The 15,508-nt window shown below is 40.2% G+C and overlaps 1 protein-coding gene across 4 annotated transcripts; it reads right to left on the reverse strand.

Moving 5' to 3' along the window:
* Window positions 1-306: 306 nt before the first annotated feature.
* On the reverse strand, window positions 307-15,292 carry RPS6KB1 (ribosomal protein S6 kinase B1). 4 transcript variants are annotated; one of them, XM_086475452.1, is made up of 15 exons: window positions 15,211-15,292; window positions 11,769-11,818; window positions 10,630-10,750; window positions 10,219-10,287; window positions 9,637-9,784; window positions 8,931-8,988; window positions 7,875-7,975; window positions 6,901-6,991; window positions 6,610-6,700; window positions 6,195-6,302; window positions 5,838-5,900; window positions 4,923-5,000; window positions 3,182-3,289; window positions 2,491-2,603; window positions 307-1,930 (listed from the first exon to the last, which is right to left on the reverse strand). In XM_086475452.1, exons 1-15 carry the CDS (start codon window positions 15,280-15,282, stop codon window positions 1,693-1,695), a joined length of 1,509 nt encoding a protein of 502 aa, XP_086331578.1. In that variant the 5' UTR covers window positions 15,283-15,292; the 3' UTR covers window positions 307-1,692. The 4 variants fall into 4 exon arrangements, with proteins under 4 accessions (XP_086331578.1, XP_086331579.1, XP_086331580.1 ...); XM_086475453.1 differs by lacking the exon at window positions 10,219-10,287; XM_086475454.1 differs by lacking the exon at window positions 3,182-3,289.
* Window positions 15,293-15,508: the final 216 nt, after the last annotated feature.

Genomic DNA, 15,508 nt, shown 5'->3' on the forward strand with positions numbered 1-15,508 from the left:
GATTCAACATGCTTAGAGAGTTTTATGGCTTGGATCCTATGGCTCAAAAAGATTCAGTATACACAGAGTAAGCAGAATCTATAAAAAAATCCCTACTGTTGTGAAACACTAGAAGTAGACTTTGCACAGTTTGACTAAAGATAATGCAATGTGTGGCAGGCAAAAAGTGACAGGACTTGTATGCAGTTGCATGATCATATACACACGCACGCACACACCATACACACTCTAACTAGTGTAAAGCTCTGCAGATATTAACCCTTTCACCAGCTATGTTCATGGAAATGCTTTCTTTAAGGCAGGAAGTATTTAAGTAAGGTAAAGTTACCTTTATTTTATTCTTTGTACCTGTAAGTCATTTGTACAGATCGTGACAATTTCAAAGCATAAATAGTGTCCTTAGAACATGTTTCCTAAATTAAGTTGCTAAAGTTCTGACCCACTGTGGAAGACATTCACTGAAAGGCCATTTAACACTTTTCTCATACAATCAGCAAATTTATTGCCCCAGCATAGAAAAAAATGTTGATGAATTTAGAAATGTATAATGGCAGGGAAGTCCCATAAGCAAAATTTTATTTAAAAAAAAAAAAAAAAAAAAAAAGAATCCTCAAATTCTTACCCACTGGTTACAAAAAGGTTTATTTCTTTATACTATGTAGAACTTGTATATGTTTCCTGTGGTACTTTGTGTATGTTTCTACTGACCTTGTATTCCGATGCACTTTGTCCTGATCTTTTTTATGGGTAAGAATCTGAACGTATTCAGCTGTCTCCATCTAAGGACTAGTGTATACAAAAGTGATGTTTCCCAGTGAAATGTCTGCTGAGGACAAGGATGAAATAAGCAGGACATGTGTGTGAGCCCATGGCTTCCAGTTAAGCCTAGAACATAGCAGCATTGCCATTTGATTAGATCCATTTGTCTTTGCAGGAACAGGTATTTCAGCTGGGTAAGCAAGTGAAACAGTTCTCTCCCACCCCACACTGCCAAGCTGGTAATTGAGTGATTCACTTATTGATTGGTTGTTTCATGAGGAGAAGAATCAGAACTAGAGCCTTTACTTTCTTCACAGCAACCAATTACTTTGCATTTTTAATTTTGGGATACTTTCCATAATGAGCTGAATCAAAAAATCTATTTGAAAAATATATATTTTTATATATATAAAAAAACTCATCATGTTTTGAATGTGAAATACCAATTAACTTTATCTTTCATCTTTGATTCCACCCCATTGTAGGAAACAGCTTAACCAAGCTTGCATGCTAATTATTCCTCAGACGCAAGCATGTAGGCATTTCATACTTTGCCTAGTGAAAGGGCTAACCCTCCTTGACACATTCACGACTAGACCAGTGATTCTGAAGCAACATCCTGACCCTTAATACTGTCAGTTTCAAGCTACTGAGTTGAAAAATCCTGGATAAGGTGAGAAGATGTCACTGCGAATCAGTTAGATGATGTGCCTAGAGTTCTGCAATACCATTTTCTAAAGTTTTTTTATGCACCATTGATTGACAGAAAAAAATCCATTTTGCTTTGCTTTCCAAGTCGCTCTGTGCAATGACTGACTCTTTGATACTGTCACTTTTTAAAAGTAAACCATACAAGCCCTCATATTTCAACTTCAATGGGGCTTATGTCCGTTCTTTGTTTTCCATCTTCAAAGACTTAAAAAAATTGTGTTGTCATAGATTCATGCGCAAGTGCTCTGGTCGTTTGGAAATCATGGGAAAAGCTTGTTTTTTATATGGCCCAGAGTTTGGTTGCCGGATTGGAAGTGGTGCTGAGGCCTCTCCACAGACTGTCACATCCATTTGTTCTATTCCACTTGTCTCCATTGGATATTCCACAGGTGTCTGAGTACTTGATGCGCTGGCAGAAGCACCTCTTCCCCAGAATTCCCCAGGGGAAAACTTTACAGGGCTTTAAAACAAGAAATATAAAAATCAGAGATGAAGATATACACAGCACCAAGGTATGTCCTTTACTCTGCAGGAAGCTGAGCTCAAATGCCTATTGAGAAGCATTTATAATTCTTCCTTCCACTTCCAGAAGTTTGAGAAAGTTTCCATGTCTAGCTTCTACCACAGTCTCTTGTAAAGCAAAATTGTCTCATCTGAGTAGTCAGGATATATTTCTAGATGATTGCAGAGGGAATTCTCTGTACTAACATGATACTTTAGCGGCACATAAGTACTTAGGATGTTCTGAAACAGTTCTAGAGGAACAGTGTACCACAGTCACCAGACTGTGAGGCCATATCAGCGCTGAATAGCAAGCAAATTAGAACTTCTTGTGCTGCCAAACACCATAGAGTTGCCTCTAATAATGTGGTTTGTAAAATAGGATCGATGCTGCACTTCTAATGGAAGTGATGGGTTTACTGAGAAGAAAGGCCGCGTTTTTTATTTGTAGTGCAGATCAATTTCGAGTACTTGCCAAAAAGCGTATTACAAAAAAAAAGAAAAGAAAAAAAGAGATACCTGACTGGTGTCCTAGGGCTACCTATGAATCTGCGAGGTGATCGAATTTTTGGTTCAAAAGAAAATTTCTCTTTTACGCTTTCAAGTACAGATGGAGCCACATACGTAAAACCCTGCAAAACAGGAATGAGTGCACTGTAACTTACAGGCAAGATTTGCCTTTATGATCACTTCTGCAGTTATGATTGGCATGAAAGAGTAAATTAAATTATACGAAGGAGAATAAATGTAGACATATGAACTTCTACTCACTTCCTGAAGCAAACAGCAGGACTTCAGGGAGTTCCTCACCCGTGTGCCTGCACACCCCAGATTACTCAGATCACAGATTCCCACAGGCACGCTCAAATTAATTAATTTTGATCTATAGAACGGATATTGTTCTCTCTGCACGACTAGGAAAGCAGTCACATGTCCAGGGTTCATAATGCAACTATGAATTAGAATGCTGACATTTCAGAAAGTAAGCAACATTTGTTGGCTGGTTTATCTATATAAAGAAAACGTCAGCAATAATCAAACTAAGTCTTTTCAAAGCCCTTAACATTTCAAACCTTCATTGCAGAATGTGCATTTAAAATTACAACGGTTTGCTTCAAGAATCGGGTAGTAAGATTCAGTAGAATTCATTGACCTGAAATGCCCTGCTGTTTCCAAGTAACACAACATACCTCGTCCCTGGCTCACTTACCAGAAAGACCTGGTTGGCACTTTCACTGAGAGTAGAGTCATCTGGGCTATCAACAGGTGTCTGACGTGTAAACTTTGAATCAAACTGGCTCACATCCTCTTCAGATTGCTTTGCAAAAACAAAATGATTAAGGGTTTATATTACAGATATCAACCAAATGGCTTAGCGGTGATCAGTGTAGCCTCTGGATGGAGTTCATTCCATAGGTTTTTGGCAGAGCTCTGCTGTAGTAAAACCCTGGAGTGGTGTCGGAATCCTGTCGCTGCCAGTGGGAGGTCACTATGGGCACTGACACTGAGAAATAAAGGCAAGGGGGAGGGGCAAAAATTATGGATCAAAAAGGAACACAAATTAAAAAGATGCCTTTAAAAAAAAAAATCTCAAATTACAAACAAAAACTTTTAGAAATACAATGCCAGTTTCTTGCAAGCTTAGCCCTTGTCACAACCAGTATAGAACAGTTGCAACTATTAGTTTTTGGAAGCCTCTCCAGATAATTTCATCCCATTTTTGCAGATACAGAAGTGTTTATATTGTGAGGGATAGATGACAACTCTGGAATAAGTGACCATGAAGAATATTCAGTCAAGGAACAACAGTCATAATTCCAAGATCCCTTCTCTCATTCGTAAGTGTAACCAAAAAGGCAATATGTACTCATTTGTGCAGGCCTTCATGCAACCGTGGAAGCACGCTTTCAAAAACCATCTGGTTTGTTTCATAAAATTTGCTAATAACAGAAAAACTCAAAACTATCTTCAGAGAATTAATTTGGAAATACCAGTCTAGTATCATTCTGAATTTCTTTCAAAACGGTGAGGAAAAAAAGGTCCGAGTCCCCATGCTGTAGTATGCTCAACATTCGTGATGCCTAAGTCAGTTTAAAGTGAGATTTTTAGTAGCTGGGAATTATTGGGGTAGCGATACCCACTGCTGCTGTAGCTAACTGTACCAGAGGGGGAAAAAGGACAGGCGTCCCACACCATCAAAATATAAAAAGATAGGATAACAGGGGCTTATTCATCACATCACTGGTTTGAGGGAAACTTTAATTGCTGCCTATAATGCACAAGACGCATTGTAAATATTAATAAGCAAACATGCAAAATGCTTTATTAGATGACTTCATTTACTTTTGCTTAGCAACTATTTATCATCTTAGTTTCAACTAAGTACTGATTTACTGTGTAATGTTTAGAAACAGAAATTCAGAGATAAGTGCATTTGCAAGTTTGTATAACCTAGAGATTAGAAGCAGGAGGAATTAAAATTGAAGCAGAACTTTCTTCCTCCAGGAGACTTAAAAGAAGGATAAATCAGCTCTTAGCTGATTTTTGCCACCTTCTCACGTAAAAAAAAATGCAAGATCCTGTTCCAGTGACAGATGAGTACCTTGACCACAGAGTAGTAAGACAGAACAGCATGCTCAGGACAGCCAGTATTTCGTACTGTGTGGAGACTTAGTTTTTTAAATTGTTGATACAGCACCAGTTCTCAAGGGAAAAAAAAAAAAAAAAAATCCGCATCAGGTAGTAGATCTGGTAGATCTGCCATCTTTAATTTGACAAGCATGACTCTGAGAACCAGTAACCTAAGTTGATGCATTTAACTAGTTTAAAGTACCAGAAATCAACAGCACTTCAGTCTGTAAGAGTGAATGTTTCTAAGTTTTAGATTCCACATTGTTTAAGACCTTTCCAAAGGCATACAAGGAATATCTCACAGTGTTCTGAGTACATACCAATAAGGGTTTAAAAGGAGGTTCCACCTTTCGTGCCAACAGCTCATCCCAGTTAATGTGTCTGAAGAATGGGTGAGCCTACAAGAGTTAGCAATAGCACAGAGTCATAATCCACCTTCTGGGTATAAATCACAGAAATTTAAGAATTAATAAGCATGTTCTTTTCAGACTCTCTCTGTGGTGTCCTTCTTTCCAAAAATCACATATGGGTCTTGTGTAATACATTCTGCAGCACTACATCAGAGTAGCTGGAAGAGCTGAAAATTGATACCATACCTCTAAGTCAGACAACGTATGTCCCTATCATGTCTTCCTTGAAAGTATTAGAAAAAGCCAGTTTACATGCAAAATAACTACATTTTTCAACTTTAAGTTAGGTATCTAAAAATAATGACAAAACACTGTATTAATGACAAATTAGCAGAACTGTGAAATAAAGAGGACTCTCTAGTACCTTGTTAATCTCATCACAAAAAAAGCCAAGCTGGAAGCAACAGGAACTAGGCCTCTGCCTTAACTTTTAGCTATGCAACCCTGAATGCAAACTAACAACACTTTTCCCTTGAAAAAGCTGCACTAAATGCAAGGGCTGCCAGGTTTTTCGTCAGACTGCTAGAGTATCATCGCTCTTATATGGCTGACTGTACAATTAGCATTGTGCAGCTAGTAGAAAAGATCTACTGGAAGACAGAGCTGAAGAATAAAAGTTATTTTTAAGTCTCAAATTATCACATAGGTAGACAGCTGCTTTCATTAAGCTTTAAAGCACTCAAATTTTGATCAGCTGTCACGTGTGGCTGCCTTTTTGCTCATTACACTTCAAGATGAGACATACTGTCCTTCCGTGATGTCCCCTCAAAGCGGTTTTATTTTCAGTGAGGTGATTTAAGAATTCTTGAGTTAAGAAAAAGTTACCTGAACTTCTCCAGCATCTCCAGGACCAGCTCCTAGACGTGAGGCAGCGTTTCTTTTTAGCAGCTTAAGGAGAAATAACATTAAAAAACCATAATTAATTATACCATTATGACTAGACTACTTCTGACATGAATCCTCATTTGAATTAATACCAAGCAGAATGGACACAGAACAATCAGAAAATCTGCATTCGTTAGAAAATGATTGTATTTTCAAGGAAAATCACTTTCTGTACCATGCAAAACCAATACCGACTTACAAGCAGTAATACAAGCATGGACTGAATAGCCATAGTCATATCATTATACTTCTATTTTCTACATACACGTGTAGTACCGACATTCATTAAAATTCTACCTTTTTAAGCAGATCTCTGGCTTCTTGTGTGAGGTAGGGAGGCAAGTTGAGTTTACACTTGAGAATCTTGTCAATTGTTTTCTTTCTGTTCTCCCCAGTGAAAGGAGGCTAGAAAGCACCATTGTAATGGGAGGAAAAACAGGACTTGTTCAGGTCTTTTATTTGTGTACACAGAACTCACTTCAGTAATTTATAAAGCAGATAAAATTGCTGCAAATGGGACATCCAAGTAACTGTTTGGATGAGAGCAGCTCATGACTGTAGTCAACAGACGTGTAGCCATATCTTAGTTATTTCTTACTCGCAGTTTGTATAGATACAAATACATATGTATTTACTCATGCATCTGAATGAGAATTCAGGTAACTACAAAAGCTACAAAGAGAAATCCATGCAATTATAACTGTGCACCTACTGCTCCAGTCAGCATGTCATACATTAATGCCCCCAAACTCCACCAGTCCACAGCACGATTATGCCCGCTCCGCATCAAGATCTCAGGGGCCCTATAATCAGAAAAATTGAAAAGAACCTATTTTAACAAGCTTAATACTAATTCTGACAACTAGCTTTCAAGTAAAACCACATTTATCAAGTCAAATTTCCATAAGTGACTGAACATATGAACTATCAGGTAAAAAAGGCAAAATTTAGCCATTACCCCCAGACCAGAGTAATACTTTTCCTATTTCATCATGCAGCTCACATGTATTCAATTGTTCCACAGAATGTGTGTGTGACTGTTCCATCGTGAATAGATTCTTTACATAATCCGAAGTCAGTCAATTTTACGTGACCTGAAATTAAAATATATAAAATTTAAGACTTGCCAGAATTCTGACATCTGCATAAGTAACATTAAAAAAACAGGAATTTTTAACATAGATATGTAACAACTCTGAACTACTTCCAGATATCTTCAATGGTCTGACAAAGCCGTACAGCTATAAAACAGAACGAGGTAATCACACTTACAAATAAAACCTCTGCATTATACCTGCCTAAGAAAGTGTTGCCACTTGAAGACAAAGACGACAACCTACCAAAGCTTATTCACATGTAGGCTGCTTGCTTCAAAGTTCAGAGAACATCCTTCAACAAACTGTAAAGTGCCCTGAACAATTCAGTACCAAGACTTTGTCTAAGTTTTTAAGGTAACATGAAAATACCAGATGGTAGAGATTGCCAGACTAATCAGTGTCACACAGTCAATATAACAGTGCGTTCAGGAACTGCTGCTACTGTCATATAAAGTGTCAACAGCTATGCAAGTCACTTCAGCTACAGATGGTTTGGCATCCTACCTGAATTGCCCCTCCTAACATCTTCAGTCATCCCAAGTGACTAAAATGTCACTGATTAGCACTGAAGACACAGATCTTTATGCACTTTAGAATAACCCAGTAGAAGAAAAATTCCAGAGCTGCAGAAACAGCAAGTCAACCATTCAAAAAATGCCTGGGTCTACACACATGGAACTTGAAGCTTGCTGTGTGGCCTGTTAAATCTGAAGAAGCTGCATTTAAGGGCAAGCAATTAGCTTCAGCAATTCCTCAGTTATACCAAGAGTGATAATGAACATGCCGTTGTTCCAAGGAAATTCATGTAAGAGGGAACTGTTGTGACCTTTGAAGAATTGTCTTCAAATGACTGGCATCGTAACTGATACTATATTTCTACCTTGATGATTAAGCATGATATTTTCTGGCTTCAGATCACGATAGATGATTCCTTTTTGATGCAAGTGCCCCAGTGCCATTGAGATTTCTGCCAAGTAAAAGCTGAAAGGAAACATATGCCACAAAATTAGACATATTCAATCATGCAAAGCATCTTAAGCACTAAGACTATTACATGCGTAGCAACAGTTCCTTGAAAGTATCATTAGAAGCGTATGAGAGAAACAATGATCCCTTTGAGGCTGCATTGCCAAAAGGCATACAGACTCCAAAATGAAACCATTAGCATGAGGTTTACCTGTGCAGTAGCTATCTTATGATGAATATATTTGGAGGAATCTGAGTTTACCAGTTAGTGGTTAAAATATGCTTCAATCTGTATTACCACATCTAGGTGGCACAGTTGAAGAAAAAAAAAAAAAATGAAGCTGAGAAGGTAACAGCAGCACGGGCAGCGCTATCTGCGGAACAGCGCTACAGCCCCCCAGGTACATTAAAGCCCTTCTGAGGCATTATCAGCATGCAGTGTGGAAAGACACAACTGTATGCAGCCGTGTGAGGCCTCGTCAATAAGGGATAATTTCAACTTGTTTACATGTAAGATATCACTACTCCTTCATTAGAAAAGTTACCGTTATCACTTCGCACATCTGATCATTAGAACACAGCCATCACAGTGACTTGGAAATTCTGCAACTGGCTGGTAAAATTGTGTGTGGATCAAGAAAAAAAAAAAATTTGCATTTATAGCAAGTCTTTCACAGTTTTTTCTCCAACACCCAAACCACCTCCTTTACCACAACCCTATGGAATACAGCCTCACTCAGCAACCAGCAATGGACCCTCTTCTGAAGTAAGACTGGAGTTACACCAGCACAAACCAGTAAGTACAGAACACAGACATCTTCCCAAAACCCAGTTAACTGCTCTTTTCACTAGACTATGAAATGAATGAGTAGTTACATACATTTTTTTTCCAGTCAGAGCACACAGTTTAAGCACTCAAAAAACACCCCAAACCCCAAAACTATTAATTTACCAAAATAGTTTCACTTACCAAGCTGTGTCTTCCATAAATATCCCTTCTCTCTCTAACTGCATAAATAGTTCTCCTCCTGTCATGAGATTATACTCTATTAAAGTATCGTTTTTAGTCAGTCAAAAAGTCTTATTTTGTAGAAGTGTAAGAAACAGGTTTTCTGTCCTGCTCTACAAAAAGTTGTTTCACAAAAACCCAAGAACTTACTATTCTGTTATTCTCAGAATTCTAGCAACCTAAAAAAATGCCAAAAGAAATCAAAAGAGCATGCTGAAAACCACAACAGCATTCCTGTCCCTGTTTTTTCTGTTGTTAGCTTGAGGAAATGGCTTCTAATCTGTGTCTGTTTCCCTCTATCCATGAAACAAAAATATCACACTCTTTTTTCACAAAGAACCTGCAAGGACTAAAACCTTGAGTGCTCCATATGACTACATAGAATCTAAGCGTAACGTACAGGAATCACAAGCCTGATGGAAGAAAAGGTATTAAAAATGCTCCTCTCCTGTACTGTCATGAAAAATAACTATTTTATGTTTCATTCATCTTTACTGTATTGAATTAGAAGGTTTATGTCATTCTATGTATTTTTAACACTAAGCTGGTTTACATTTTTAAGACCCCATGCCAATAGTTAGCTGGCCTTTCAGAAGCAGAGTAAGAAATCCAGATTCTCGATCATGTAAGACACCAAGCAGCAGGTAACAGAATTTCGTATACTGACCACTGAGATACTCAAGGATGAGGTAGAGTTTTCCACCAGTCTGAAAGGCATAAATTAAGTCCACGATGAAGGGATGTTTCACTTCCTCCAGTATATTCCGCTCTGCTTTTGTATGAGCTGTATCCTTTGCATTTCTTACAATCATTGCCTACAAAAAGCAGAGACACGTGAGCACGAGAACATGCTAAACAAGGCAGACTTTTATATTTAGTTCGATTCTGAGTTTACTAAATCACAATGCTACCTATGAGTCAGGAACATAATTAAAAAAAAAAGACAATTTCACTACAATATATACATTACACGAGAGGTTTCTTGCAGAAGTTTAAGTCTTTATTTCATAGAACTACACAATAATTTGGGTTGAAGGGATCCCCTGACCTATTTAAATTGGCTGCTAAGAACTACACAGCCAGAACAATTTAAAGTTTAATTCTAATTCCAACTGTACCTGGATAACAACTGTATACATGATAAAGCTTATTTTTAGGCATATTAAATAATTAGTTAATTGTAAAAGCTAAATAGAGGGATAGATGTTTTTAGACTCAGATAGCAGTGAAATGCGAACATTCAGGTTACCTTTTTAAGAACTTTCATGGCAAATATTTTCCCGGTGTTTGCTCCAGTTACTTTTCGTACTTGGAACACCTACACAACACCAACACAAAAGCAATCGCGTATTACGACCAGGTTAGCCGTCGTAAGTTAAAAAAAAATAAAACAAGTTCTGCGAAGGAGAGATGAGATCACCTACAAACTGCAACGCTGCCTGAAGGAGAAGAGCTAGTGATTTGAACCAGAACCAGTCTGTGACATTTGCTACTCTGCCAGTTGCCTCAGTCCCATGACGCTAACCTTGGCAGCCCTGAGGTTACCTTCTGGTAGGGTTCAAAAAACAGGATGGGAAGACTAGACCCTGCCAAAGGCAGCGAGCGAGCACTTTAACCGCTTTCGGTGTAACGGATTTACTTCTGTAGAAGAGTTCCTTACCTTTCCATAGCCACCTTTGCCAAGTACGCGCAGTAACTCAAAGCACTCTGGTCGGATCTTTTCTGGACCTCTGTTTACACTAGTCTCTGAAATCTCAAATTTTTCACAATGTTCCATGCCACTGGATAAAACCGAAACAAGAATATAAGACTACCTGATACGCAAAAACGATCAAATGAAAGTAAGCAAGCAAATTACTTTCTGAAAAGCACAGAGTACATCTGACACAACTGAATGACTGCTTTGGAGATCTGGAGAATTCGCAGCATCAGAAATTTCATTTAGGCATGTGCAAAGCACTAAGTTGCAACTTGCCCAGAAAAGATTACCTGCAAATTTTGGGGATTTATAGTATCAAGATTTCCTTCATTTTAATGCACGACAAATCACTGTATTACACCAGAACTGAATTTAAAAGACCAAAGCCTCAAACTGACTTAGATATTCCTACAAGGCCTCAAGGAAAGGCAAGGCTATGAGGTGTGTTTGAGTTTCAGATCACATTCAGCAGCCCCAACAGTCATGGTTAGTCTTGCAGGAAAAGATGTCTCACAACCCTGAACATGACACAAAAGACTGATCCGTAATTTAATGATGCTTCTAAATTATGCTACAGTTCTGCAAAAGACCAACAGATTGATCCTGCTAAAGTAAATGTAACTGTTTTAACTATCACAGCTTTCTTTTCACAACATGGTATCCTGAAACAATCTGGGAATCTGTAAATGAAGTAACGCTGAAGGTAGCTGCCTCCTGAATGTCAAATCAGAGCTTCTGAATTCTCGATTGCTATGCAAATCTGCAACTGCAGCCTTCAGAAAATGCACAGAACATACAATGTTCTGCAGACAGTGCGTTATAGTCATACGGCAAATACTATTCAAGTACAAGAGGTGTGTTAGGAGAGACAAGGATTAAAAGACAAACAGCAAGTTTCGCCAGAATTTTTTTTATTATTATTATTTTATTTCAAGATACAATTCACAAATTTTAATGTGAAGAAATAGTGAGGTGACTAGAAACAACTCAAAATTAAACAAGAACGACAAAATTTTCTATTTAACTTAACGAAGGAACAAAATTAGAAGTTATATGTAGTTGGCATGAATGATACAGAACATTTTCTAACAGCAACTTACAGGTCATATTGGCCAACTCCTCCATGGTCCATGCTCTCACTTAACTGACCCTGGGGATGGGAGGGGTAGAAGGAAGATTAATCATAACAAAAGAAAAAAAGCAGCATTAAAAATAAATGCATTGACGTGTTTTACAACTTCCTAAATTATATACACACACACATATACATAAATAATTCTGTATATAATTATAATTTATATTGGATAAGTAAACAAGTCTAAAGGTCAGGAATAATAAATTATCAGGGGAAGATAAGAAATCTACAAAATTCTGTGCCAGTCTGCAATACTTCCACACACCTCAAACAGTGACACAGAGAACCACTGCTTTACCTGACTACACTTACTCGATCGCTTCAATATTGGAGGTAACAATTTCACACTCCCCCAGGGGAATGTAAAAAAAGTTAAGGTACTGCATTGTTCTTTTACAGTTGCTCTTACAAATTTTAAAATCCTGACAGTACTACACAAATTAGAACAATAGTGAAGATTATGTAAGTGAACAGGGATTCATACACACTAAAAACAAATAATCTACTGAGAAGGTTTTATCATTCTATATTGGTGATAGTCAAATCCCAATAGTAATGAGAGAATTAATCTTTACTCTGATGTTCTGACCAACAATCATTCAGAGATTAATGCAAATGTTGCTAAAGAAGGTTCAAGCACTTCAACATCAGAACTAGCCACCATTAAAGAATGTAGTTCAATTTTGAAGAGATACTTTCTTCAAAGAATTTTCAACTTGATCCCTTATGCAAGATAATACTTCCCTACAACTGTGGCTCTACGTGGCAAAAGAAGTGCAAACCAAGCAGACAGCTGGAATGAATACAAATACAATTTAATGGGCAAGCTTCTAACGAGCTCTAGACTGCACCTTAACATTTTTGGTTTTAAAAATATGTACGTAAAATAACAACTGCACATTAGTGAGAAGCAGCCTGGAATCTACAGACTGAATACCAATAGACTGAGCGACGTGTGAAATTCAGAGAACCAGAAGGAAAAAAACCAAACCCCAACATCGAGATCTGCAGAAAGCAGCCCAAGCCAAGGAGTGCATTTTAAAATATTATGTAAGTGAAAACACTAACCAAAGAAAATTAGAAACTTTCAAATAGCCTCCGAACCACCTAAACATTCACGTTTATAGAGGCTGGTTTATTTTGGTGGGTTATCTAGAGGGGAATTTAACTCCTGGTTCCACCTACTAGCACCACAAGCAATCGTGCAGTCCAAAAGTTCAAGTTTGTTTCCAGGTCAGAGAGTCACTAGCTCATGTACCCTTGATAACATTTATTAGAGAAATCCAGCTTATTGACATCTATTTCACAATAAAACCCACTACAGCTGCCCTTGACTAGGCCTATCCTTAGATGCCAACAAACAAATTTTAAAAAATTCAACAAACATGGAGAATAAACACCCGTCATGTTCCTACAACAACTTCTCCAGTTACCCAATGGTTCTGGCAGAGTTTACAGACGCTTTTCTTGCCCCTGTGAACTATGGCTTTCATTCTCTGTGTTTACTTGAACAAAATTCACTTTAGATACCATTCCACTATTTTCAGGATTTCTTCTCATTTCACAAAACCAAGAAATGCAGTGATATTGTGGCGGGAAGGCCAGCAGTCCTTCAGGCTATACATAATGTTTCATTGTACAAACACAAAAATTAAGGCTGTTTTTTTCACCATCGTAATTAATGCAAACAACCATGCGGCTTATGAGTAAACTCTCCATTTAAACAGTTCTTCACATTTTCTAGAATGGCCATGCCTATTCAAAACCACAACAACTTCTGTTCTTCCTACGACCAGGCTTACAGCTTTCAGGAGGTACCAGCACCACGGAGATTAGACAAGAGAGTCCAGACTTTACACCTCGCTCACCTCCAGTTTAATGCTCTCAACTGCTCTGGCTGCAATGTCTTTCTGATCCGTGGAAGACAGGCAAAACGCCTACAGAGATAACTTTCAATGGAACATTTTTCCCCTTGCACGTTTCTGATGCTTCCCCTTCTTTCCTGCTCTTGTATTCCCTGCTTTTCAGTTCTGACTTCAAGTCCATTCTCACCCTCCTTTATCTGTTTGCCAAAGGCACCTGAGAACCAAATTAGGTTGCCAATGGACATTCACGTCCGCAGACGTGCCACAAAAATTTCAGTCATAGCAATTTTGGGGTTTTTTAATTTAATTGTTCCCCGAGACGGAATTACTGGAACATGAGAGAAAACAAATTCAACTTTCTTGCCACCCCCCTTAGAACCTGTTCTTGGCAACATTAACAGTGTGATGCAAGCGACATTTTTTCAAGCCAAATACTTTATTGATTATTGAGGTGACAGACAGTGCTTTTTCCTGCAGACCGAGAAGCGTTCAAGCCTTCAGCTGCCAAACAACATCTCTACAGTTTATATGGAGCGTGGGTATTCCAACTGTGATCCAGAGTATCTGGTTATCTCAAAGATCCCAAGAATGTCATTAGTATTTAAATAGCAAAAAATAAATGCAGTAGTTTAAACAATAGCAAACGTTTAATATACAAAACAATATAAAAAGCAACAGTAGCGCTAGAAAAAAATATAAACAGAGATCTTGTAACAAAATTCCCCCAAAGCCTTAACAGAATCTATACGAACATCACAAAATGACAAACTGCAGGTTACAAGGTGAACCGTTTACGAAAGCATGAGATGGAGATGCACAATGATCCATACAGACTCTAACGCAGCACTTTAAAGCTCTGCTTTTAATTTTGCCGCTAGAGCAACGACTTTACACAGTTCCAGAAAGATTAGCATTTCTGCACTGACGTTAAAACATGTGACAAGAGAAAAAAAATAAATAATAAAAAAACCCACCCCGCTGCGGCACTCGTGTTAGGAAATGCAACGCAAAACTTCCAAGGGGAAAAAGCTCCCGCAAGTTTGGCGCAGCCCCCACCAGCCAACCGGCCGCCCTCGGCGGGGAAGCCCCGCTCCCAGCTGCCTCAAACCCGCTCCTAGCGAGGGGCGCGACGCCGCTTCCTCGGCGCCGACGGCAACTCCCCGGCCGCCTCTCGGGCGCTACGAGGCCGGGCCGGACGCGAACCCGCTGCCGCCGCAGCGCTGCCTCCCGCGGCGCAGCTGCCGGGGCAGTTCGGCCGGTTCCCGCCGGGCAGGGCGCGGTCGCCGCCGCCTCACCTGCGCGGGCCAGGGCGGCGGCCGGCACCGCGCTCCGCCTCGCCCGGCTCCCGCCCCGCCGCAGCGCGGCCCCTGCCCGCCTCCGCCGCGTCCCCGCCAGGCCGGCCGCCGGTAGGACGCCCCCCGGGCCGCGGGCCCGCCAGGCCGCCTCCCGCTCCCTCCCCTCAGGCCTGCCCTGGGCGCCGCTCCCCGCAGCGGCCTCCCGCTCCCTCCCCGCGCCGCGCCGGCTCGGGCTCCCCCCTCTCACCCCCTCCTCCAGCTCCTCGTCCGAACCCGCGTCCTCAGGCTGGTCCAGATCGATGTCGAACACGCCCGCCATGGCGCGGGTGTGAGCCGCGGCGCCGCCGCCCCTTCCTGGCTGTGCTGGGTGCACGGGGCCTGGGCCGCCTCATGGGCCCGCACCCCCCAACTCCGCCACGGACGCCATCACCGGCTGTCCGGCCTCAGCGCGCCTGCGCCCCCGCCCCGACTTCGGGCGCCGCGCAAGCGCACAACCTATTCCGGCATTGGCCGGCGCCGCACTGAGCATGCGCGACAAGCACGCC

Source organism: Leptosomus discolor, chromosome 18 (genome assembly GCF_034619465.1).
Source record: "Leptosomus discolor isolate bLepDis1 chromosome 18, bLepDis1.hap2, whole genome shotgun sequence".
Classification (NCBI taxonomy): Eukaryota; Metazoa; Chordata; class Aves; order Leptosomiformes; family Leptosomidae; genus Leptosomus; species Leptosomus discolor.